Source organism: Hyposmocoma kahamanoa, unplaced genomic scaffold (assembly GCF_003589595.1).
Source record: "Hyposmocoma kahamanoa isolate Upper Pololo Valley unplaced genomic scaffold, ASM358959v1 157, whole genome shotgun sequence".
NCBI classification, from domain to species: domain Eukaryota; kingdom Metazoa; phylum Arthropoda; class Insecta; order Lepidoptera; family Cosmopterigidae; genus Hyposmocoma; species Hyposmocoma kahamanoa.
Window position 1 is genome coordinate 1,457,038 of NW_020653561.1, and position 24,737 is coordinate 1,481,774.

The 24,737-nt window shown below is 36.6% G+C and overlaps 1 protein-coding gene across 1 annotated transcript in view; it reads right to left on the reverse strand.

The window, feature by feature from the left end:
* Nucleotides 1-24,737, reverse strand: part of LOC113240598 — a 160,475-nt gene that overhangs the window by 119,880 nt on the left and 15,858 nt on the right. The window contains exon 2 of the mRNA XM_026477936.1: nucleotides 9,550-9,604. Coding sequence (XP_026333721.1) covers nucleotides 9,550-9,552 — 3 coding nt within the window. The 5' untranslated portion in view covers nucleotides 9,553-9,604. The remainder of the gene's footprint in view (nucleotides 1-9,549; nucleotides 9,605-24,737) is intronic.

A 24,737-nucleotide genomic window follows, 5' to 3' on the forward strand; every position in this document is an offset into this window, starting at 1 on the left:
GCGTGGGGACAGCTATAACTGGATCAGATTAGTGATATCCTTAAAAATGGACAAGTTAAAAGCATCTAGAATAAACGGACATGTATGAAGAGACTGATGGAAGTGGACGAGGTGAATGAGGTTTGTCAGGAGCGTAGCAGGAGGAAGTCTGTAACAGGCGTGACGATATTTACGCATGTAACACTTGTTTACAATAATGGGTATAAAGCGTGTTAAGTTTTTGGTTTAATGCTTAATCTAGTTGTTATGCAGTTACAGTGCATTGACGTAATAAAGCACAGGTAAATATATAAGGTTCAAATGCAAGTCAACACGTAACCGGAAAGTTAATGTTATCCGTGGAGCCATTCGTCAGAAGCAAGATGGAGCACGACTAAGACGTTGTGCACAAACCGCGGACTGTGGGGCAATTCAGAAAGATATCGCGGGCTACACAAAATTGCAGAACATATGACAGCTTGTGTGACTTGATCTGCAGCTGAGTGTTCTAGTGCGATTCTTAAAACAACATCGTACACTTTCATATTTAAAATTCAGTTTCATCCTCGCCGATCGTCCTTCCATTGCAGAGAAAGACCGAGAAAACACCTTATGTTATTATAATACGAAACGTTCGTAAGAAACGCTTTGTGTTCCAATTTTGACAAAATTTATCTCTCTGTCTTGTAAAGGATGTTACAGATCTCCTTTTGTTATCGACGTCTATCTTTATTTCGATATCTGGCGGCGTTACTAATTGTAATAAGCAAGTAGGGCAACGAATAAATGCCTACACTCTTCTCGAAGCGTAGGGTTGTTAAATTACTATTTTATTCGCATCTACAGGTCGTAAACATAATTTGAAAAAATTAAAGTATTTCTCACAATATTCTCCTGCTATATTGAAATAACCTTTGTTAATGCAGTAGGTATGTATTGATATTTGTTTACCACTATCGCGGTATTGATTATGGAGTAGGTACAATTATGAAATAGATATTATATACTGAACACTCCTGTTCAAACTCCCACAAACACGACAATAAAGACGTCTACTCCAATTATACAATTAATGGCGCATGTGACGACCCGTGCTGTGCAACGCGAAAGTACCGCGAGATTGTACAAATGTGTGCGTAAGTAAACAGCACGCGGCGGGCGTGCACACGTAACAGCCGTGCTGCTACCTTTTATATGGAGTTACCATATTTGTTTTATTACACTTTGTGAATTGTATCTACACGCGAATCTGAAGTCCGACATTTATATTTTTCATACAGATATTGTAAGTACTAAACACCATTGATAACAATCGTTTTGTAAATAACCATAAAAGTCATTTAATGTAGAGTTAAGGTATGTGTGTGTCCACGGCACCCGCGACTCAGGGTTTCCCCAGTGCGGGGCTATGTTGAATGTATGCGTTATTATAAAAAAAAGGTGAGTCGTCTGCAAGATTATCAACCATTGTAGTGGGACTGATCGTAAAATCTGAAATTTCCGGTTTTAAGGCGATGCATTTCAACGCGAGCCTAGATTTTTAGAAGGTGAGGTGTGGGGGATCGCGTCCCGAAATCCGTGCGCTGTGAATTAATATTTGACACAGATCCGACTGACGGGACAACAGTCGTTAAACCGCTGGGCATTTTGCAAATTTTGGGATTAATGTGAATTTAATAACTAATAACCTTCAGTTGAATACCAAAATTTACAGTTCTCTGTAGTACTTAAAGAGAAATATTTCCGCAATTTATTTTAAAATAATAATATATATTTTTTTTTAATAATATATAATAATAACGCACACACTCAACATAGCCCCGCACTAGGGAAACCCTGTGTCGCGGGTGCCATGGACACACATAGACAACCACAAATTACACCCAAACTCACGAGAGAAATAAATGTAGGCCATACAAATATTTCTCCCGGCCCGGGAATCGAACCTGGGACCTCTGCGTGGCAGTCCGGCATGGTAACCACTCGGCCACAGAGGCAGTTAAAAATAATTCGCTATAGATTTCGATTTTAGCCTGTTTTCAGGATTTTATATAACCGGACAAAGTACTTATTATCGTGTAACGAATTAGCACGTTATTTAGACAATATCATCAGGTGTATCGTATATTTTTTTAAAGACCGTCATTTAATAGTAAATACCTAAACGATTTGATCTCGCAAACCAATTTTACCCGCTTCTCCTCCAGTGACGCGCCCAATTTTCGTCGCTTACACCAAACTACAAAGACATTCATCAAGTAGTCGCAGAGGTTAGCCTAAGACTAATTAAGCGGAATGATTTACTATTCTAAATCTAAAATTGCTTCGCATTCTATACGGCACCACTAACATGTTTGTAGTCTAGTGAGAAATTTTTGATTCTTTAAGGTTCTGATTAAAAATTCAATGGGTATATCAAAATCTAATAAAGTGTATTTAAAATTCTATTTAATAATAGAACAAAGACAGAAGAAGTCCAATAAGTTTACGACTCATCTACAAATCAAGAGCATAGGTCTTGCTTAATATTCTTCTATAGCCCGTTATGGTTAATAAACCAAACCTATGCAAAAGCGATTACATAAAAAATCTGAAATATTCGATAACAATACAACAGGATGCATGTATATTTAAATTTGTAGGGTACAAATTTAAATATACTTGCATCCTGAGATTGCATGCTTGACAAAAAGGGTATGTTTCTTGTTTTGTATAATGCATATGATGTCAACGTAAACGTCACAATGCCATGCACAATGTTTTCAAAAAACCAAGGCGATAAACGCAGGTACCAAATTGTATGTCCTCTCACCTGTTAACCAAAATCATAAAATAGTCTTGAAAGATAAATATCAGTGGAGCACAATGAATAACGATTTCAGAAATGCATAAAATTTTATTACTAATTAACTAAACAAAATAAACGCAAAACGTTGTTATATCCTAAATCTTTTATTATTTGTTTAGTTAATTTTTACTATTTAAGTAAATACTTTGCTTTTTAATGGATAGCAGAATACTACTTACTATTTATTACTCTAAAAGCGTAGTCACTGCTCGTTACTGACGTATAAATAGAGCAAGTTTAAAATAAACATACTTAACCTAAGGTTAACAAATGTCTTTCACGGGCAACATGTGTGTTAAAAATAGTTAAGTTTTTTTAAAACAACGCCTAATTATCTTGGTTATATTTTTAAGTAATTAGCTCTTTTTCGAATTGTGTATTCTTGCTTGTTCTATAATAAGGCAGTTTCAAGCTGCGAAAGCATTTTTGTGTTTTCGGTCGGTGTAATTAGTGTTGCGTCTTTTAAACCTTCTGGTTTGTGTAAAATTTTGGGAGATCCCGACCAGTGGTACGGTATACAAACGAACAGTCGAACGGTCCATCTGGCGCAAAGTGGAATCAGCCGTCGATAGGTAAAGTGTCCTTAATATTGTAATTGGGATATGATATATAGTATCCGAAGTCTCCTGTGGCTTACATTGCTCTGGCTTTCGTTACTCTTCAATCAGAAATACAGCAGTGCTGTTACAGGCAGGTTCTGCACGTACACAGTTCCTTGCGGCAATTTTTCAAAGATCTAATGTCTGGCAACCACACAAATTACCTTTTTTATATTTTATTTATTTACAAATGACGGGACGAACAAATCACGCGCCTGGTGGTAAGTGACACGCCTGTGAATAGCAGTTGCAGTGCCGTTAGAAGCCTTAAATCGCAAAGATTTGAGGGGCACTGCCACTGCGACTGCTACAAAGTGGCTGTAATTTCACCAGCACCCTTCAAAACCGCAACTAAGTGATGCTCACATTACTGCTAGGCGGCAGAAATAAATAAGGTGGCAATACTTCCTAGGACGAACTTTTTCACAAGTTCTACTGCTATTTAACTGTCTTCAAGACCAACACTTCCCATACTGTTTATGTTAATATCCCTGTTTATGTTAATTATAATGAAGTTGTTGTTTTTCCTGATTATTAAAAGTCAAGAAAGAAAAGTTATTGTTTGTGATGTAAAGCGGCAACTACCTGCATGACAATCCGCCGCGCAAGCAGGAGACTGCTCACACACTATCCTGCGTATAGCCCACGTATGCAGGACGCATTGCAGGATCGCTTGCACATTGCGACTACATTCATTATCCTGCATTACGCGGCGGACGGCAAGGATAATGAATGCCCCCTTATTGTAATAGAGTCCTTCGAATTTGTTAGGACTCTAAAAATAACTACGTAGTATGACGTGGATACGATAAGAAGAAGTACTAAAAATAAACGAAAAGATGCCAGTGGAGGTGGCCAAAGAGGTTTTTCAGGAACGTAGCGAGTAGTGTAGATTCCAGATTCCATACATACATGTGTGTGATACACATACGCTTATTTCCGTTCGAAATAACAAGACTCGGCTGAGAGACGCGAGACATTGAGTCCAGACGTTCTCGCAGCGAAAATACATACGGAGCTTATGACTGTGTGTTGCGGCCCTACAAAATGTAAAGAAAACTAGCATTCGGTACGACTTTTTCCGTTCGGAATTCTAAATGCACAAGCCACCATAAGGAATTTCGAATTGGAAAAAAAATCGAACGGAATAGTTACTGTATGTGTGTGCTAAGTCAAATTTCAAATTCCGCATCGGAATTTCGAAACGGGATTCCAGCTGCATGTGGCCGGCCCTCAAGTATGTAAAAGACATTACGGCCAATTACAAGTACCCGTCACAGTACAAGAGGACTAAATAAGAACAATATACAAAAAAGCACTTATAGAAGACAATCCAATAGCTGCGTCGCTAGAGACATGAATTATTCAATAAACAGTCTATGAGTTTACGCTTTAGCGCATTCAATTACAATTGAATATGTCAACATCTTAATCAAGATTACCCAGCACACTATTCTAACTCTCGCTAGCTGTAGTTACAAGCTCAATGACAACAAAAGCAACTGAAATTTCAAAAATATACCTATATGAAGTTAAAGATTGATTACATACGGCGACTGTTAGCAGCGATGCAAACGCAAGTTCGTGAATTGCGCGATTGCATCGATACGATCACCTATTAAATCCCAAGTGTAGCGATGCAATCGCGCGTTTGTATCGATGCAGTCGCTCGCTTGCATCGCGGTTGCATCGCTGTTTAAAATCGCGTTTGCATCGCTGCTAAAATCGCCGTGTAACCGCTCTAAACAATGCTTTATTTTACCTCCGTGATCGAGAAGCTTGCACACCGGTTTTCATTGTATCTGTGAGGTTCAATCCCCGACCGGGTCAATGTAGAAAAAACTGACTTTTCTATATTGTCTCTGGTGTGGGTGTTTGTGGTACCGTAGTTATTTCCGATTTGCTTTAGTTACTTAGTTTGGGATCGGAGCAACGTATGTGATGTTGTCTAATAATAAATATACGTCATAATTTTTAACCAACTTAAAAAAAGGTGGCGGTTCTCACTTCGATCGCATTTTTTTTGTGTGTATGTTACGCGATTTGTGAACTAATATGTTGATGATTTCCTTTTTTGTTGGAAAGATGGTACCTCAGTATTGGTCCCATTTAAATTTGAAGACAATATTCCACCTGTAAGGGTAGGAAATTACGGGATAAATCAGATTTATGGAATTTCAACCACTTTCCGTAAACCGTTTTCAATAAAACTTGGCAAATAGATGTACTTTTAAAGACTTTTGTTGGTTTATTTTTTTTATAAAAATGGCATAATTGGATTAAAACCTATAAATAATTTGAATCCACGGATTCTATTTTGGAATCCTTCTCAACCCTCGTGATTATACTTTAGAAATGTTCGCTTTGCTTTGGATTCAATAGTCGATGTGATCGTAAATAAAATATCTTGCTCTCTTGTGTCACGAAGGGCTATTTCGTATTCTTTTGTTAGTAGAAAAGTTACTGACCCAGACTACATTACTAAAATAGCGTTCAACTGATAAGAGCCACTCTCAGGCAATTGAGAGAAAAAGAGAAATTCACAGCACTACAAGAAAGTGATGCAATTCAGGTTAATGGATTGAAAAAAGGCAAGTCTACGTGAGGGGCAGGAACTAAGTGGATTCCAAAGACTTTATTTACCGAACACCCTGAAAATTTACTTCTGATACCTGCTTTTACAGATTTGTATCGGAAGTTAAAAAGAATGTTTAACATTAATACTTAATTCTTTTAGCTTTTGTCAGCCGCCTAATCGCGTTTTAGCTTTTTGTTTATAAAAAAATAAGCGTGCCTTTAATCTTCACCTCATATTATGATTGAAAGGGGTCATATAGGGGTCACACCTAAACAATGTCTATTCACTCTTGCCTTGAAAAGGCCCAAGTTATAGCGTTGAGTAGGACTGTGACGGTGTGACCTTTACACCGTCATTTCACCTCTTTGTATCGCCTCTCTCCTCTTGTATCTTATCATTTTTTTTTATTTTACTTGTATTTAAATTTTAAATTTGAATTATTCCATCTTCCTTCACTTTCTCATTTTGTTTTCGTACCACGGTCACTCCCAGCTCGGCCGCCACAGCAGTCTGAGCCGTTAATAAGCTAATCATGTGTAATAATTTATAAGTCTACAGCCTTTATGTATCTATTTCTATAATTCAATTTCGCGGCCCATTTAGGGGTAAGTGCCTTAATGATAAAGTGTAGGGAGTGTTTTATACTGTTATACCTGTTTTTTTACATTTACCTTTTAATTGTTGCAGCCCTTTCTTAAAACTTTACTTCTTTAATAAATTTTGTGGACCGGAAGTTTCCCATTTCATTGCCGTGAACCTGTTCACGGCTAGTTAGGGTTACAACTCTTTCACATGTGTGTTAAATATGGTTTTATTTTATTTTTTCTAATGGGGTAAGAGGAAAGTAGAGAAGAGAGTAAGATGTGACATTTTTTAATTTCTTGAAAATCAAGGTCAAGGCTATAAGGCTATAAGTGAAGGAAGATGGAACAATTCAAATTTAAAATTAAAATACAAGTAAAATAAAAAAATTATAAGATACAAGAGGAGAGAGGCGATACAAAGAGGTGAGATGACGGTGTAAGGTCACACCGTCACAGGGCTAGCACGATAGAGGTGCAACTTGCGTGAGAGCAACATAGAAATATTTCGCGTTTTATGATGACGTCGCTCTAGTTACCCCGTGCCATGCTAGCCCTACTGGGTATAGGTCTGCAGGCAGGGATTTTCACTACATAGCTGTTCGCTTCGTGCGAATACTTGGAATATCCACAACATAGAGGTTGAACCTCAGCCCAATCAGAACTTCGGCAGATCATAACGTCCACGGCCAAAAATGCAGCTAGGATTTTAATTTCCCGTGGTTACATTTCGAGGTTCAATATATGACTTTAGTTTTTACTAGTTACACATATAAACGGTTAACCTTAAGCACACTTAGAGCTAATACACTGCACTAAGAGTTTTTGAAAGTACTGGTGTGACACGGACGTGACACTTATACGTCACTGACCTGCAGGTTACTGTATCCACTTTTAGGTTACATACCAGACTCGCCGCGAATGTAAAGTTACGGCGATTATGTTTCAGCCATTTAATTAACGGCGAAACTTGAACTTACAAGGTACAAAAAAAACCCATGTGGTCCGATGACACGGGTTTTACATTTTGTAGTGGGTTCGGGGACCCAAAATTACGGCATCATCATCATTCCCCACTTTTATGGAAAAATAACACATTGGGGGACCATGCCCCTAATGGGATAAATCACAGCCGAAGATACGAAATCTGGAACCTTTCGAGTCGACGTGTAGAACAGAAAAAGACAAGCTTCCGCCGAATTCCTCCTAAAAGACGTTCCCAACGAACAAAGCCATAATCTACCGATTCATCCTGATGAAGCTACCAAAACCCGCTAGAATACAGGGCGATTCCAGGTTTACGTACATATACTTTATAGAAGATGCTTGGCAAATTAATTGGCGGCATTTGATGTGGAAATGATAAAGAAAAATGTATAATTTACAGAAAGCTCGACTACAAAAGTAAAAACGAATCTATGTGCCGCAGCACTAGTAATATGCATTACCATTACAAAAATATGAAAAATACGACGGAGAGAGACATTTTATTTTTGTTTTGAATTGGCGAGACGTCTCAAAAAAGCGTGTTACACGATAACTCCGGTTATGCGACAAGTTTGTGAACCGATTTTCATGATTCTTTTTTGTTGAAAAGAGGGTATCTCTGTATTGGTCCCATTTAAATTTGACGAAAATATTCCACCTCTAAGGGTGGCAAACTAGGGGATGAGTCTGGTTTCGCGCACTTCCCGGTAACCGATTTCAATGAAATTTGCCAAATAGTCAACGAACTTTTGAAGTCGGGTTTTTATATAAAAGAAGTAGATCCCCAGATACGGATCGGACGCAGTGTGCAAGCGCTCTTAGTGTGAATTTGTAATCTTTTGTTCAGTTGACACTAGTTTAGATGCTGCAATCAAACTGTATACTATAACAGTTTTGTAGGACTATATTTAGCTAAGAAAATTGAACCATTATTAAATTCTAAAGAAAAAAAAATGCGATGTATCTCCTAACAAATATCTATCCCATAGGTGAAATTCCATCAAATATAGGTACGAAAAATGAATCAAAACGCCTCGTTTATGTCAATGTTAAGCACTTTTCGATCGTCCCAACACACAAAAGGAGTAAACCGAATCCCTCAAGGAGCAATAATGTATCTTCCTACGTTTTTTACGGAAGCCACCACGTTACACTTTTCTATCGCAACGCCCTCGAGGCTTCAGTCAAGTGCGTACACTTGTCGATTCAATTTTCGGAGCTCCTTATAAGTGCAGATTGTATGCAGAGGGTGTTTTTAACTTAATTAAAATACGATGGGGTAACACCATTGTAAGGAAAAGCTTAAATTTTAAGATGATTTTCCGCGTGGAAACAAGTTTAATTGTGAAACCAATTTACCTACATTTCCAAGTGCAAACCGTGGCAATTGGCGAAGCGAGGACCAATTTTTAACCTAAAACAATACTTTCCATCACCAGGGGACCAGACTTGGGCTGGGGTTCCACTTCTATGTTGTATATATTCCCAGAATTCGCTCAAAACGTTTCGCTTCCACATTTTATATTAATAAATTATTCCCTGCCTGCGGACTTATTCCGCGAATGCTATAACTTGGACCTTTGACGTGCATGCTACATCGTCGACCACATCGTCACTTGCTATCACGTGAGATGGAGATCAAATGCGCACTTATTTTTGTATAAAAAAAAAACTTCTTACCACACATAGCTGTACCATAATACTGTCCTTAAGGGTCTAATTATTGTTAGACCCCGTTACGTTAACACAATAAATAGGTCAATGGTATTCAAAGGAACGTTAGTAATGTTTTGTATATTTAATTACCAAAAAGCGGTATAGACAAAGTACATTAATAAAATAGTGAATAGAGTTTAAATATAGTCGAAATAAACATACAAATGTTAAAGATATAATAAGGAAGACAGTATTTCCCTGTTTTAACAGAAGCAATTTTACAAATTTATTATAAAAAAATTACCTAAGACTGGTTCTTACCATTATCAAGCAAGCGTAGATCTGTCGCCAGCAGTCATTAGCGCTCTCACAGCATCTGAAAAAATAAAAGTGTATAAAACAATGTAGTTTCACAAAACCAGATCTGTAATCAAATTTATAAGCATCGCGATTCTTTGACAGTGTTGCAAAGGTAAGAATAATTGAAAGAACGAGTTAAAATGGTATTAGCAGTTGTGGTAGTAGCAATTGCAGTGCCGCTTTAAATCACAAAGATCTGAGGGACATTGTCAATGCGGCGGTCACCAAATGGAATCCACATATTTCAACACGAGCTGGAAGGCTTAGTGCTGCAGCTTATATCATACGGAAAGTCAGACAACTTACTGACGTTGATACAGCCAGAATCCTTTACTTCAGTTACTTTCGTAGTATAATGTCATACGGCATTACGGCAGAGCGTGCGGTTAGAGTAAACTACAAATCAAGCTCATATACCACACTCAGGGAGATTTTTAAGGAAAATGGCGTATTGACAACTGCATCACAGTTTCTTCACAATTCTATACTTTTATGCGTCTGAATAATGAATTACATAATAAACGAAGTGACGTAATTTTAATAACAGGCATAAATAGAAACTTGTGTTACCGAAGTTAAGACTTCAGAGGGAACTCGGTTCTTTTGTGAGGCAAGGTATTCTATACTATAAGCTGTTTTGGGCCTTTCCCTTGAAAAGTTCAAGAATTATGCAAAGGCTACATTACTAAAGAGAGGGTATTACTCTAGAGGGATTACATAAAATAAATGTGGCGATTTCAAGTGTAATTTGCTGACCTACGAAATAAAGATAATTTTGATTTTGATTTTGATTTTGACCCAAGTTAACCACAACTACGTGCCTATAATTTCACCAGCATCCGTACCCTTTAAAATCGGCAGACATACTTAAGGTGGCAGTACGTCCTCGAATAAACTTATCACAAGGAGCTCTACTGCTTCTAAATTTATATGTGTCATTTATATTCACAGAAACCTTATATAAAGTACCAGGGCATAAGAAATCGAAAGTACCCTCAAAACGTGACACGTTGACACACCATCAAAGACATGCTCAATAAATCTTCATAAGCCATTGAACATGAATATAATCAAAGGATTCAATGCACGTAATTACGTAGCACGCATGGCGACGCATTAATTATGTCTCCGTTTTGTTGTGCGACAGAATTGAAAATTATATTGAAGACAGTTTTGTGATTATGCGACGAATATTGATGTGTCGTCGTCACCAGCAGGCCGGCTCTTCACTGTGATTTTCGCTGTTCTCACTCAGACGAGTGACCGAATAGATATAGCCCCAATATCTTTCTACATTGGTTTTGATTATAATGACCCTTCCTACAGACCATTAGGGCATACGAAAAAGGCACTATAACTTGTGCGCGCACAGTTACCTACAAGTTCAGGTTCTGACCCCAGATCAGCCAGTGTACAGGGTTGTCACAGACCTGTCACTTGACTTCATTCACAGTATGATAAATTGAGTAGTGCAACACCCGCCTGTTCAGAGCGTAGGGTTGTCATTGTGACATTATTTCTTTAGCTTTAGGGTAGGACGGGGCTAAATGAGCAAAGTGGCAATTTCAAAAAACGTCTGAAATAGATTGTTTTTTCTGAACACGTTTGCGTATACAATAATATAAATCTGATGCACCTTTTAAAAGACGTAATGGACTAAGCGCGAAATTGCTAAACTAACCCTGACCTACCTACAGATTGTAAAAATCATTAGAAAAAACTTTACTATAATGCAATAACCTTTGTCAAATGCAGTATTTATATTATATTGATATTTTAATACCAGTATCGCGGATTGGTATCTCGATTGCATGAGTATGATTATGAAGTAGAAGTTAAATGAAACGACCAGGGAAATAATGATTCAAAGTCACTTAAAACCCGCTTTGAGTTAATACCGCTATCCAGTTCATCCAGTTTTTTGTCTATAACAGAAAAAGTCTAATACAGTTCAACAATGTCCAGAAAAATTAGCTTTTTTTAAGTAATAAAAATGCTTGCGACTAAAGTGGTAAGAAAGTGAAAATGGATTACGTAGCGTTACATACATTTATGTCAGCATTGACTTTATTTCAGGTATTTGCGCGTCTTTTTCATCAATATTTAAAAAATCTCCGAAATAAAAACTAATTTTTTCCTATAATTTTCCTCAAGTGCCTTTGATCATTCTTTTTCAGGACTCTCCAAATGCTGAGCAATACTGAATTTGAGGTACTCTTGTTCAAAGAACTATAAATAAATACAACGATAAACACGTCCACTACTTGATGTCATTTTTTAAACTCTTAAGTAAGTGCTCGGTGCAATTCATAGTGAACTAGCGCTGTGCAACACGAGTGCACCACGAGATTATGCTAATGTGTGTGTCCGTACCTACTTACACCCGGTCTTCTATGTTTACACTGTGTTAGGGCTGCTACCAGATTGACTGCATGTTTGCATGCGTAACGACTTCACGCAATAACAGCATGCGGTCGATCTCGATACGGGAAGTTGTTATCCGAGACCTCAACTGTATGAAGTTGATAACGACTTTACGTAATAACTGCATGCAGTCGAAACTGACTTCACGTATTAATGCAAATATGCAGTCAAGCCTTAAAGACTAAAACTAGGGTACTAAGTTCGTGACCGTGAATACCGAATACCGTGAATTGAACCCGGGAAATCCTTCTTATTTTGACGTGTTTTCTTATAATAATCTTTTGTTCATGGTTAAGACTTTTTGAAGTAAACGTAAAAAGCCAAATAACACGTTTTTATCTCAAACATCACTCTTCGAAAACGTATTAAGTCAAGTGATGTTGGTAATAGAGCTATCAGACGCACGTCGCGAATAAAGACGTCGAAAGAGCGCGTACAGTACAACTATTTTTCTTAATATCTCTCGGCAATCTTCGTGTTGCGTTCGGCTGTCATCGGATTTCGATCAGTTGTCCTTTGCCCTTGGTGCAGACCAGACGGACTTAATCGACTGGGAAGTAACGGTTCCGGTTTTGATGGGTAAGGCTGCCGGTGAAGTTACAGGCACATCGGTCTTATCAACTTATGTCTCAGGATGACTGTGGCAATACCCCTCAGATCTTTGCGATTTAAACTGCAATTGCTATGGACACTAAACAGGCATGTCGCTTGCTTACCACCTGTAGGGCTAGTACGATATGGCGCGACTAGCGCGAGAGCGACATAGAGCGCGAGATACTACTATTCTCGCATAGGGATCTCGCGCTTTTTTTTTTTTTTTTTTATACATGACAGGCAAATGACTCCACTCCACCTGATGTTAAGTGGAAAGTGGTATCCAAACGCGAAGGAACCTAGTGCAGCGATGAAACCCTCACTGCACTAGCCACCTCCACCCTGCCTGCCTACAATATGCCTCTTCACGCTTTATGTCGCTCTCGCGCAAGTCGCGTCTTATCGTGCTATCGCGCTCAATTTGTCCGTCCCGTTACTTGATATCATAAAAAAAAATAATGAAAAGGAGAGTATAATTCAATTTTTTATTGAATTGTAATTCAAATATTTTTATGTGAAATTCAGATCAGACACTCAGAAAAAAATTAAAAAAAAAGGGTAAAAAGTCGTTGAAAAACCAAATACGAAGATACGACGCAAGTACATAGAAAAATTTCGTGAGGTCCGCTGGCTCGTTCCGTGGCTTATTTGGTATAGCGTCTGGCTCGGTATGCTAGATGACGTCGCGCGTCGGTTCGAATCCGGATGGATCGAAGGACTTTTTCTGAGTGCTCGATCTTTGTATAGACAAGACTATAATTATTTGTTCGTTTTGTTAACTTGTCATATTGTCAAGGAGTAAATGTTATTTTTATAAAAAGGGAAATTGTTATACAGCTCTATAAAGTTCACATGGATATCAAAACACAACAACAATGAAGTACGTAGTTTTGAATTCAAACTTTCATACATGTTTATTTTAACAGTTATTAAACATTGAAATTTGTAAATATTATTGAAGTACATTAAATAAATTTGCATATTCTGTTCTTAAACTATGAAATAATTATTCAAGAAGTTTCATTAGTATGTAATTAATTAAAACCACAAAGTACTAGTAACTTAATTAAAATATTTATCCATCCAAATCATTATTCGGAAAATAGCTCCATTTTATGCCTAGATTAACAAAGTACTTAAAAAAACAAGCCGATCGGCTTCTTCCTATATGGACCCTTGAGAACTGTGGATATGGTTAAGTCATAAAATGACACTCTGAAAACGTCGATATGGTCAGCATAAAAATGTGTCAGATATTAAAAATAAGCAAATAAGAATCTTTCGGCCATTTTGTTTTTGTGATAGCTATGGCGAATAGTTCAATAAAGAAGAAGGCGAAGTCCGCGGATATTTCAGGCGAATTGTTGCAACCGAATGCCATGGGTTTGCCATACGAGTACGCTTTTGCATTATTCCACGTGACACGTTGTTTATTTATTTAATTAAAATAACCAAGGAATTCTTCTACACATTTTAGTTTTATACTTGAAATAATTTTTCTTTTCTTTTCCTTTTTTTTTCAATTACAAAATGACACCATTCATATTTAGTTGTTTCGAATGCTGTGTACAGTTGTCTTTGGAATGAAGATTTACTGATGTTTTTTCTATGTATTGTTTTAAAAGTGTTTTAATGTTTTTTTTAAATATCAAGTGATGGGACGAATTTGTCGTGCGCGTGATGGTATGCTACACACCTGTTCCTAACAGTTGCAGTTAGGGATGGGTCATGGTTAAATATCAATACAATTTAGTAGTAGCACGTACGTGTAGTATATTGCTTTAACAAGCATTACCCTTTTTCTACACGCAGTGATAAAAAGACTCCTTTTAAGTACCGTAAATCCATGTATTTTTGCGTGAACCTTATTATTATTTAAATGCGTAGTTTGTTAAAAAAAATTGTCTCCACACAATAAGTGTTAATCAGCTGTGTAACATTTTGTATGGAATTTTTTTTTTCAAGTTACTAAGTTGGTCCGTTTATGTACATTAGTTCAGCTTCGTATGGGTTTTTGGTTGTTCAATATTTTATTTTAAAAAACTGTACAGACTTCATTAGAAATAATTAAACGATAATTATTCTAATACGAATGAAATTCAAATCAAAATCACTTGGTCACTATTTTTCCAAAGCCTAAATTCGCTACCGAACAATTTACATGAGTGTGAAAGAGACGGAGAGAGCCACTAAGGAGAATTGTGTTCGCACTTCGCATCAAAACACTTTTTTTTATAATATCAAGTGACGGAACGAACAAGTTGTACGCCTGATGGTAAGCACGGCTGTCCATAACAGTTGCAGTGCCACTCAAACTTTTAAATAGCAAAGATCTGAGGCGCACTGCCACTGCGCCCGTCACCATTGGACATAAGTTGACAAGTCCCAAGCACCTACACAATTATAAACATTTATTGTTTATATTATGTGTTTTAATTAATAGATTTTGTGTGTGAAATGTGAAAGAGAATCCTTAGGCTATTTCAAGTCCAAACATGACTTCATTTATTACGCAGTAGACCCAAGACCATAAAGTCGGGTCGCACTTTATTAACGCAAGATAGGTCAGGTTAAGGGTAACAATTAAGTTTGATAACTTTCTGTCAATCGAATTTTCTATACCAGCCAAGTTCTATGTTGATAAAAGTTTAAGTGAGTATGTTGCAATTAGTTTACATTCCTACAGCAATTAGTTAGATGTTATCGACTCAAAAAACGTAGGTAATAAAACAGTATTGTTGCATAAAGCAATGGCAAAATGAGAAGTAATCGTACGTAATTATTTAATAAAAAAATAATTCTAATAAATTTTATTATAAAAAACACAAAAAACTAAATATTCCATGTTTTAGGACAAATACTCAGTAAAAACGAATACTTATCCTTTGACGGATATTTATCGGGTAAAAAACTCAGAGTGTTACATCGCAAGGGCACTGCCACTGCGCCCATCACCCTGAGACATAAGTTGACAAGTCTCATGTGCCTGCAATTTCACCAGCATCCTTACCTTTCAAAACCGGAACACAGTAATGCTGAAATTACTGATTGGCGGCAGAAATAGGTAAAGTGGTACAACTTCCAAGGAAGGAACTCTTTCACAAAGAGCTCTACTGTGACTAAATTATTATATGTTATACTATATGTATAAATTGTAGCTGGAAATTGTTCCAAGTTCCAACGCTTCCAACAACAAATCACTTGGCCATGCACAGCGTGTACTCAATACTTAATATTCCGTACACGGAATGAATCTTAGGTCTGAAACTGTTTAATATAAAATCAAAAAACCTAATTTAGGCATGTTAACTCATCCGAAGAACAGAGTCGGACGTGATTATATAGCGAAAAGAGAATAAATACATAATTTTGTTATTCAAACTAAGGCCTATATAAAGGTGTTTTGAGAATTTATATATCTTATTTCGTTTCTGAAATATGAAATCGAACTACGGTCGATCTGCCATCCACAGCGAAAAATGTACTATGTCTCGAGAACGAGTAGTCTTGATATGTCTTTGTTCTACGGATGAGTCGATACTTTCAATCGTTGAGAGTTTTCACAAACATCTCTTCTTAAGGTACATATAAAGTCAGCCTGTATATAGCATCCATAAATAGCCTTGAATGTAGTCGGGCCAATGGAACAGATGTGTCATGCATTTCTTGCCGGCCAGAATATAAATAGGTTTGAATGATTCATGTGAGAATTCGGAAGCACTGTTTGATGTTTCTTAGAATAATGGCTAACATGCTTAATGAAAGCCTACACAAACTTACACAATATAATATAATAAATATATACAGGTTGATGAAAAAAAAGGATATTGTCTTATAATACGTTTAATTTTTTCCAAACAATTCTGGAAATTATAACTGGAAAGATAATTCTTTTTAGTCAAAGTCATATCAAAGATGCATAGCCGTTCGCAGAGTACTTTGAATGACCAAGTAACGCGGAAGCATTATAGCAATAGTTGCAGTGCCACCTTACTTATTTCTGCTGCCAAGCAATAATGAAGGGAGGATGCTGGAAATTACAGGCGCATGGGAATTGTGTCACAGGGTGACAGTTTTGTTGTTATTATTTGAAATATTTGCACTTAATATGTTACGTAGTTTATAGAAAGATACATGTGGATTTTAATATATTTTTGTATAACACCGAATGTGACAAATGATATCCTAAATCATACAGGTCCGTAAAACTATTCCTCTATCAGAACAGTCGATTATCTGCCTTACAGCCAAGTTATTAAAGAGGGTACAACAAGTTCGAGCAACTAAATCCAAGCTTTTATATATTTTTAGGGGTCTCGTGATCGGCATCACATTACCGCGTATCGATTTACTGGGTTGCTTGGTCGCCACTGTGATTTAAATGCTGACAAAATTTTACCTTTGTTGTGCTAAATTTTATAAAAATTCTTTCAATAAAACATGAATATTAATTTTAAAACTAGTCCAAAGTGAACACTAATGACATTGTTTATGTTATAAATTTTGAAGTCCAAAACCACAAATCGCTCGAAATATTTGTGAACTTGGAACTTCATCATCATCCAGCGTCATCAGCTCGTTCTGTACCCAAGCCACAACCGTAAGAATTAAGGCTAAAGGTTTGTCAACTTATATCTCAGGGCGACGGGAGCACTGGCAATGCCCCTCAAATCTTTGCGATTTAAAACTCTGAGTTGCACTGGAACTGCTATGAACAAGCGTGTCGCTTAAAACCAGGCGCACGACTTGTACGTCTCGACATTTGAAATCATAAAAAAAAGTTAAAACAATAGACAACCGAAAAGGAAAAATGTTTGGGCATCAGATACCGACAGTTTTCTTATAAACATCATAGAAGGGAAGATCAAAGAAAAGAGAAGCAGAGGACGACCGAAACGGAGTTAATTAGATCAGATAAGGGAAAAATTTATGTCGTGTCGTATCAGGAAATCAAAGTTAGGGCGCTGAACAGAGGTGGTTGGCGATAACTCCACCAACCAGAGCCTAGCTCGTAAATAAGAAGAGTATAATCTGGTGATACCAGGAAAGGGTAGGTGGTCAAAAATTAGGCATCGGTAGATGACACCGTCTCAGTCGAGGGCCGTAGATTGATGAGACTAGGCCAGGATAGTGATGGAAGGCCTAAACTAAACGAAGCCCAAATATGTGTTTGTGTCTGGCATACTTGTATGAAAGCACTCAGATGTCAGACAACTAGCGAAGCGTAAAAGAGTTTGTTCATCGACGGATTCGCTATCGTAGATAGTCAGCCTTACAGACGAGATGAAATAGTTAGATTATAGGAACCGAGATAATTAACATTCCTAACAGTTTGCCGATTTAGTAATTATCTTGACAAACAATCAAAAGTCAAAGAAATTTGTTTGTGGTCTACAGGTTATAGCAGTGTTACAAGAATGCATTTTGAAGCACTGTGATTTTGTGTAAACACTCAATAATTGCAATTCACTAAAATAATCCCAATAAAAAAACTAATACCCTGTCAAGAGAAAAGAAATCTCCAAATACGCCGAGGCTATCCAATTTACAAGGGTAAAGACTTGACCCTTCATTTGACTATTCATATATTCAATGCGAGGTCAATGCCTCTCAAAAGAATCGGATAATAATCCTATTGATCAGTCAAATTTTAGATAATCATCGAGTTTTTATGAAGATTCATTGTCTGCTATTGGCACACGCAATTGGAGAAGCGTCGGCAAATACGAATAAAACTTCAAACTCCGTGATTGTTATCGTTAACAACAACGAAACGTAATTAATATCGTAGTTTCGGGTTTGTTTCAATTAATGTATATGCATAAAGCATCTGACAACAGGACCAGCATCAAAATTAATAACACATTAAATATTAATATTGAATGTCACGATGTTTTACTATCATGATACCTATTTAATTATTTCTTTGTGAAATTACTCCACTAATTTGTTATAATTATTAACACAAATACTGAACATTAAAAAATTCCCTTGATCCGGCTGGATTCGAACCAACGCCTTCAGCATTCCGTGCCTAATTATCGACTTCTCGTGCAAAAAAAACCACGCGCTGAGACTTCATAACGAACCGATTACCATCAATCTCATTAAGTTAAAGTTACTTCGAGTTAAAACAGTTACCTATACAAAAACAGCTTCAGTCCACAGATTTACATCTACTTATTTTGAGATGAGTTTTTTTCGTAACCTCGAGTGGGTAATAATCTCCAACTACGGTGGTCTGCCGAGTAAAGTGGAATATGAATAGCAATCATTAACAATTTAGACGCCTTGGCAGGGTTGCCAGATATACGAGAATTTCAACTCGGGTATGTATACGACGTTGTGAATGTTTTGTAGTAGCATCTCTCGTTAAGGGTTTTTTATAATAGGTACCAAGTTACGGGACAAACATATGGTGGGTATGGTCGTAAGCCTGTCCATACCAGTTTCAGTGCTACTTAGAGCTTTAAATCGCAAAGATCTGAGGGGCACTGCCACTGCGCCCGTCACCCTGAGACTTAAGTTGACAAGTCCCGTGTGCCTATAATTACACCAAAACCGGAACACAGTAATGCTAACCTTACCGCTTGGCGGCAGAAATAGGGAAGGTGGCAGTACTTCCTTAGACGAGCTCTTTCACAAAGAGCTTTACTACTGCTAAAAATTTGTAAGATAAATTGTGATGAAAGTTGCAACATCGAAGAAGGGTCACAACACAATTGTGTGAAGTATTCGACCTGCACTAGACGTGATAGATAAGTGGGATACACAGTCGATCATGACAATAGTGGATGTACAAGACAAAATACAGTAACGTACCCAAAGATGAAAATTGAAGAATGTTTTATCTGCCAATTTTTTATTAAGTGAAATGCTACCACAGCGCATTAAAAAGCAGTCAAATCTCAACAAAGCTTTGTTTTTACCGTACTAATAAAATAATGTGTCCAACAACATCAGTTGTTTTTTCGATGAATTTTTTTAAGATAATAATCCACCAGTTCTTTTAGAATTGTTATCAGTTGCGAAGGTACTCAACCAAATATTACAGGGAGACATTTTTCTTTCATACCTGTTACTAAATTGGAGACTTAACTCAGGCAAGTCGATGAAAATCGTATTATTTGGACAGTGACGTTCAAAGGTACGCTACGGGACGCTAGGCAAAAGTAGCAGATAATAGATATTTGAAAAAAGTTAACTAATGTAGAAGGCATACAGAAAATGCTCCACCTAGTAAATGATCACAAACACGATGGTTCTGCTGTTAGTAGTGAGGAGTTGGGTAGTCTGCAGACTGTCCTGCTTGTAGCATCAGATCAAGGTTATCATAATGATTGTAACATCATTGGATTTATCAAAGGACTTTATGCTACTGCTAGTTGTAGTAAGTCCAAATAATAATGTATACCTACGTAAAATTTATTTTGTGGATATAAAACTAAACAATTGTCGCATTGATTCGGAAACAGTGAATATGGCACAAAGCTCGTGAAGTCATAATCCAGCCGTCAATGAAGTCTCATTTCCCTTTGCGCCTATAAAAGTGCGGAAATTCTTATTTATATAAGGAAATCGCAGGGCGCGTAGGAATGCTTTCAAATCAGGTGATTTGTGAGCCTTGATCTCTGAAGACGGTGAATCACATTGGAAATTTCTTTTCCTTTGTGGCAAGGTGTTAGTTCTGTTACGAACGTCTGCTGTAATGCTAGGTTCCAACGAGTTGAGGTCTCGTTTTATGATTTTTATCGCTAAACGCAAAACCTTAATAGAAATGCGTTGAACAAAATTTCAACACTCTATATTTGGTCTGCGGTCTATAAATATTTGCTCAAGCTATTTGAAATTTTACAAAGAAGTTGTATTTTTTTTGATAAACAGGTCCTGTAGCAGAAATTTTTAAGTTTCATTACCGCAAACACAGACGGAAGATGAACCCCATTATGCTGATTTTATTTTCCCGACATTTTCATTATAATGTTTATGGAACAATGCCTGAGATGTCCAAACTTACTTTTAAAGAATGCCATGTCTTCGTTCTCAATCCTCTAGGATATTCTGAAATGACAAACACTCAGTGACTGGGCTGCAAGAGCATATATACATTATTTTGAGCTTTTAGCAGAGAAATCCTGAACACACTCCACTTAGGTTTAATAAGTTTGTATTTGTACACATAACAGGTTCATATTGAAACAATATATAAAACCTCTTATTTGTACCGTACACAATCAAAATCTTTATGATTATTATACAGAAAAACAGCCCGAAATGTATTTTGCGTGGAAATGCCGGAGGCACAGTCCCCGATGGTGGCCTTGAGCTGTCATTAAAAATCCTATTAAAATTCCCTACTACGGGCTAAGTGCTGTCCCTGTGCCATTCATATAATGGATATACATGTAAATAGATGTCTGAAACATTGCTTTGACTATTTTTTCGAGTAAACGTAACGTCTATTTTTTTGTTTTTAGCGAAACGGCTTGATGGATTTTGGGGTATGAAGTAATTAGATAAGTTATATTGGTCCCTTGAATATAAAATGCATTCCAAAAAATACAATGACTGTAGGCGGCATTATATTGAAAATAATTGTATTAAGTCTTGAAACAGCAATTTCTTTAATATTAATATAACAAAAATGGGTGCCATGGACACACACATAGACCACTACATATTACGCACAAACTCACGAGAGAAACAAATGTAGGCTATCTGGAAGGAAGCCGGGACCTCTGCGTGGCAGACGCCGTACGGTGACTGTTTGGTCACGGAGGTAGTTGTAATTATATGGCTATCAAATTAAAGGTCTCAACGAAATTATTCTGAAAAGTAAAATACATATTTTTTAAAACGAATAATAATTGTTTGAAAACATTTTTTATTAAATTTGATCAACTTCTGCTGTTTCGATTTTTTCTTCCTGTACAATGAAATTATCCTTATAAGAAATGAAGTGAATCAGAATGAAAAAAAAAGTCCATTTTATTTATTTTGTATGAAAAACTTTTTGTTAAAATTAAATATGACCAGAGGTTGCCCCGATTTTTTCTTCCAATACAATGAAATGATCCTTACATGACACTGAGTCGATCAGCACTAAAAAAATTAATTACCAGACCACAAAAAATCGATTTTTTTCTGGTCAATTTTATAATTTGAATTTGAAAATGAAATTGACCAAAAAATCCATAGTTGTTAAAAAAAATTCATTAAATAACCTGGTTTTCAGTAATTGGCAAAAACGCACTTGATCCCTAAACACTTGATGGGTTCATATATTTATACCCTCTCTTCACCATACAAATAAACAATGCCACAAATATCTATAACAAATTCTAACTGAAACCCGATGTTTCCATTAAGTATAGAAGTTACCAATATGTCGACATTGCTAACTTCTTCAAGTATTCCTAACCTCCTAAAAAGGAAATAGTTCTGATCATAGATATACTTTTCCTATATCTATGGTTCTGAAAAGTCCTGACATACATCTTTGGATATATCCGCGATGTCAAGTTCGCGATTCGTTATCGATCCCTTGTATTATCCTTTGGAGAATTTATCCAAGCCATCCCGTTCCAGATATCCTACGCGTCGAAATTACGTAATAAATGCTTTTTGCTTTCTTTTCTGTTAATGAAATTTGGCACCCTTTCGCTGTTGCCTTTTTATTTGAGGAAAACGATAACATCATCGCTTGACGTTTTTTTCATAAAAACTGTGTTAAAGATATCAAGGAGTTCGAAACTTTATGTTTTTATAACGTTCTTTTTGGATAGACTTCAGTGCTTATGAAAATATTTTTATTCCCTTTACCTTCCAAAGCTCTTGCTTATATGGCTCATCGATACTGAACAAATTCGCGATTTCAGAATCTCAAAGGAAGATTTCTGAGAAGTTTTTTGTGGAATCATACCTTACTATTTTTGCGAACGCACGAATTTTAGGACACACATGCGGGTCTGTTCTGTTCGTCGTATGAGTTAAACGATACTGTTAGTTACAGCAGTTTTTAAACCTTACGTTGGCAATGGAAAAAATAAACACTGGATAGTAAATTACAGATACACAGATAGTTTTAAAATTTGATGCTATTTTTGGTATTAAGGATTTAGCAGCACTAGCATTAGCTAAGGTTGGCACAGCTAAGACTTTTTCACTAGCAAAATAGGCACTTGATCGTTTTTATTAAGCACATCCACAACCAGAAAAAGAGTTATATAGCAGTTATTGACGAAAGACGAAGACTACGATAGACTCGAATCATTTTGCCAATTTCTTCCCATACATATATTTTCTCTTACTATATCATCTCTATATCTCTCGAATCATATAGGGTGAGTTGTTAGACATTAAATCTACTAAGAGTTCGTCGGCAACAAACGGGACGTTGCCGGGACCCGCATTCGCTTGCTAGCCAAGCCCACAGTCGCAATCGCCGGTCGCAAACATCGGAATGCTACCGTAAGCCTTTACCGGTTTTCAGCCAGCTGCACTGGTAACAGAGCCCGCGCAACCAATCCATGCTTGCATTTTCTACGCAGTGTCACTAGTTTCTACACAGGTCGCATCCTAAATTAATGTCTGCCTACTTTTCTTCCCCTATAATTAATTACCATTTTGGTTGAGTAAAGAAAATTTTGTGAAATGGTCAGCTTCCGCTGTTCGTTCAATCTCAATAGAATTTTAATACTAGGTATATCATGCTCTAATGAAGACATTAATGTAAGAATTGCGAACAATAATTGGTTTGATTGTTGCAAACACCGAGTAATAAACTAATGGAAGTGTGAAGTGGGCGTTTCCTTGTAGCCATTGTTTTGACATATCTATAATACACGAAATGAAACTATTTTTCCGGATTTAAATCGCGTATACTTGTTTTTTCAAACAAACCGACGTTTCGGGCCCTTTACAGGTCCCATGGTCACGGTTGACTGAGGTGGTACAGTCTTCAACCAGTTATGTCTAATATTAATGCAAACCACCCTATTTTTTCACTATAGTCACAATAGTTATTAAAATAAATACCTTATTTTTAATTTTACAAAGAAAACATTCCAATTTACGCTATAATAAGTTTTACAAATTATTTTATTGAATGAATTTTTATTAAGTTCAATTTATTATTAATTATTAATAGAAATTAGAATAAACTAAAACATATTAATTAGTACTGCAGTCTTATGTCTGTTTGGGATTTTTCATTAGAGGAAATACTGGATCCCAAACTGGTGGTACGGAGAAACCATCTTCCCTGTTGAAATTAGGATGTTTTTTAATTTCAATGGCCTCTCGCAGCATCCTGGGTAGATAACGGACTTCTTTTGCAAGGACCTGGGGTTTGTCAAACTTCATTGAATGTGTAGGTTTATCCATAACATGCTCGCAGACTGCAGACTTGTTTACGCGACGGTGTTTGACATCAGCTATATGTTCTTTGACACTGGTACAAATACTTCGCTGAAAAAATATGCGGAAAAATAGTTTCATTTCCTATGTGTAACAATCGCGAAAACCTAAGAACTCGATATATCTATAATAACTAACCTTTGTTGTGCGTCAATACTTTCTTTACTTTAAGAGTCGACGTTACCTGAGCTCGAATTCAATTTTTTCCTTTACTAATACGGTTCATTTTGCTTGGGTCGACCGGCAGGGACACAGGCTTTATTTCAGAATCTATTTTTTTACAAACGAAATTAAAGCCATTTGAAAAATGTATATCGTATACTATACATGTTTCATTTAGTTCAGTTTCTATCCGCTCACGCGATGCGCTCCTCTTACCGCAAAATGGTGGCTATTCGATTTCGCAAATTAGAAAAGGATTCAGTTTAAATACAAGTTTTTATAAATAAAAATTATTATTCTGCATTGCTAAATAAATACCCACCGTACTACCAACAAAAACATCTCAAATAAAATGCAGTAATACACCGCAAATCCTGCACTTAAAAAGCACTAATGAAATTTTTGGTGTACTTGGATAAATATAATAATATTCCGTATGAGTGGTTCTAAAGTTTACCATGAAATTACTCCTTAAAGTATAGTTTATAAGCATTTATATTCAGGGTAAATTTAAAAAACGCTACTTACGGTATGTTTTCAATAAATAAACA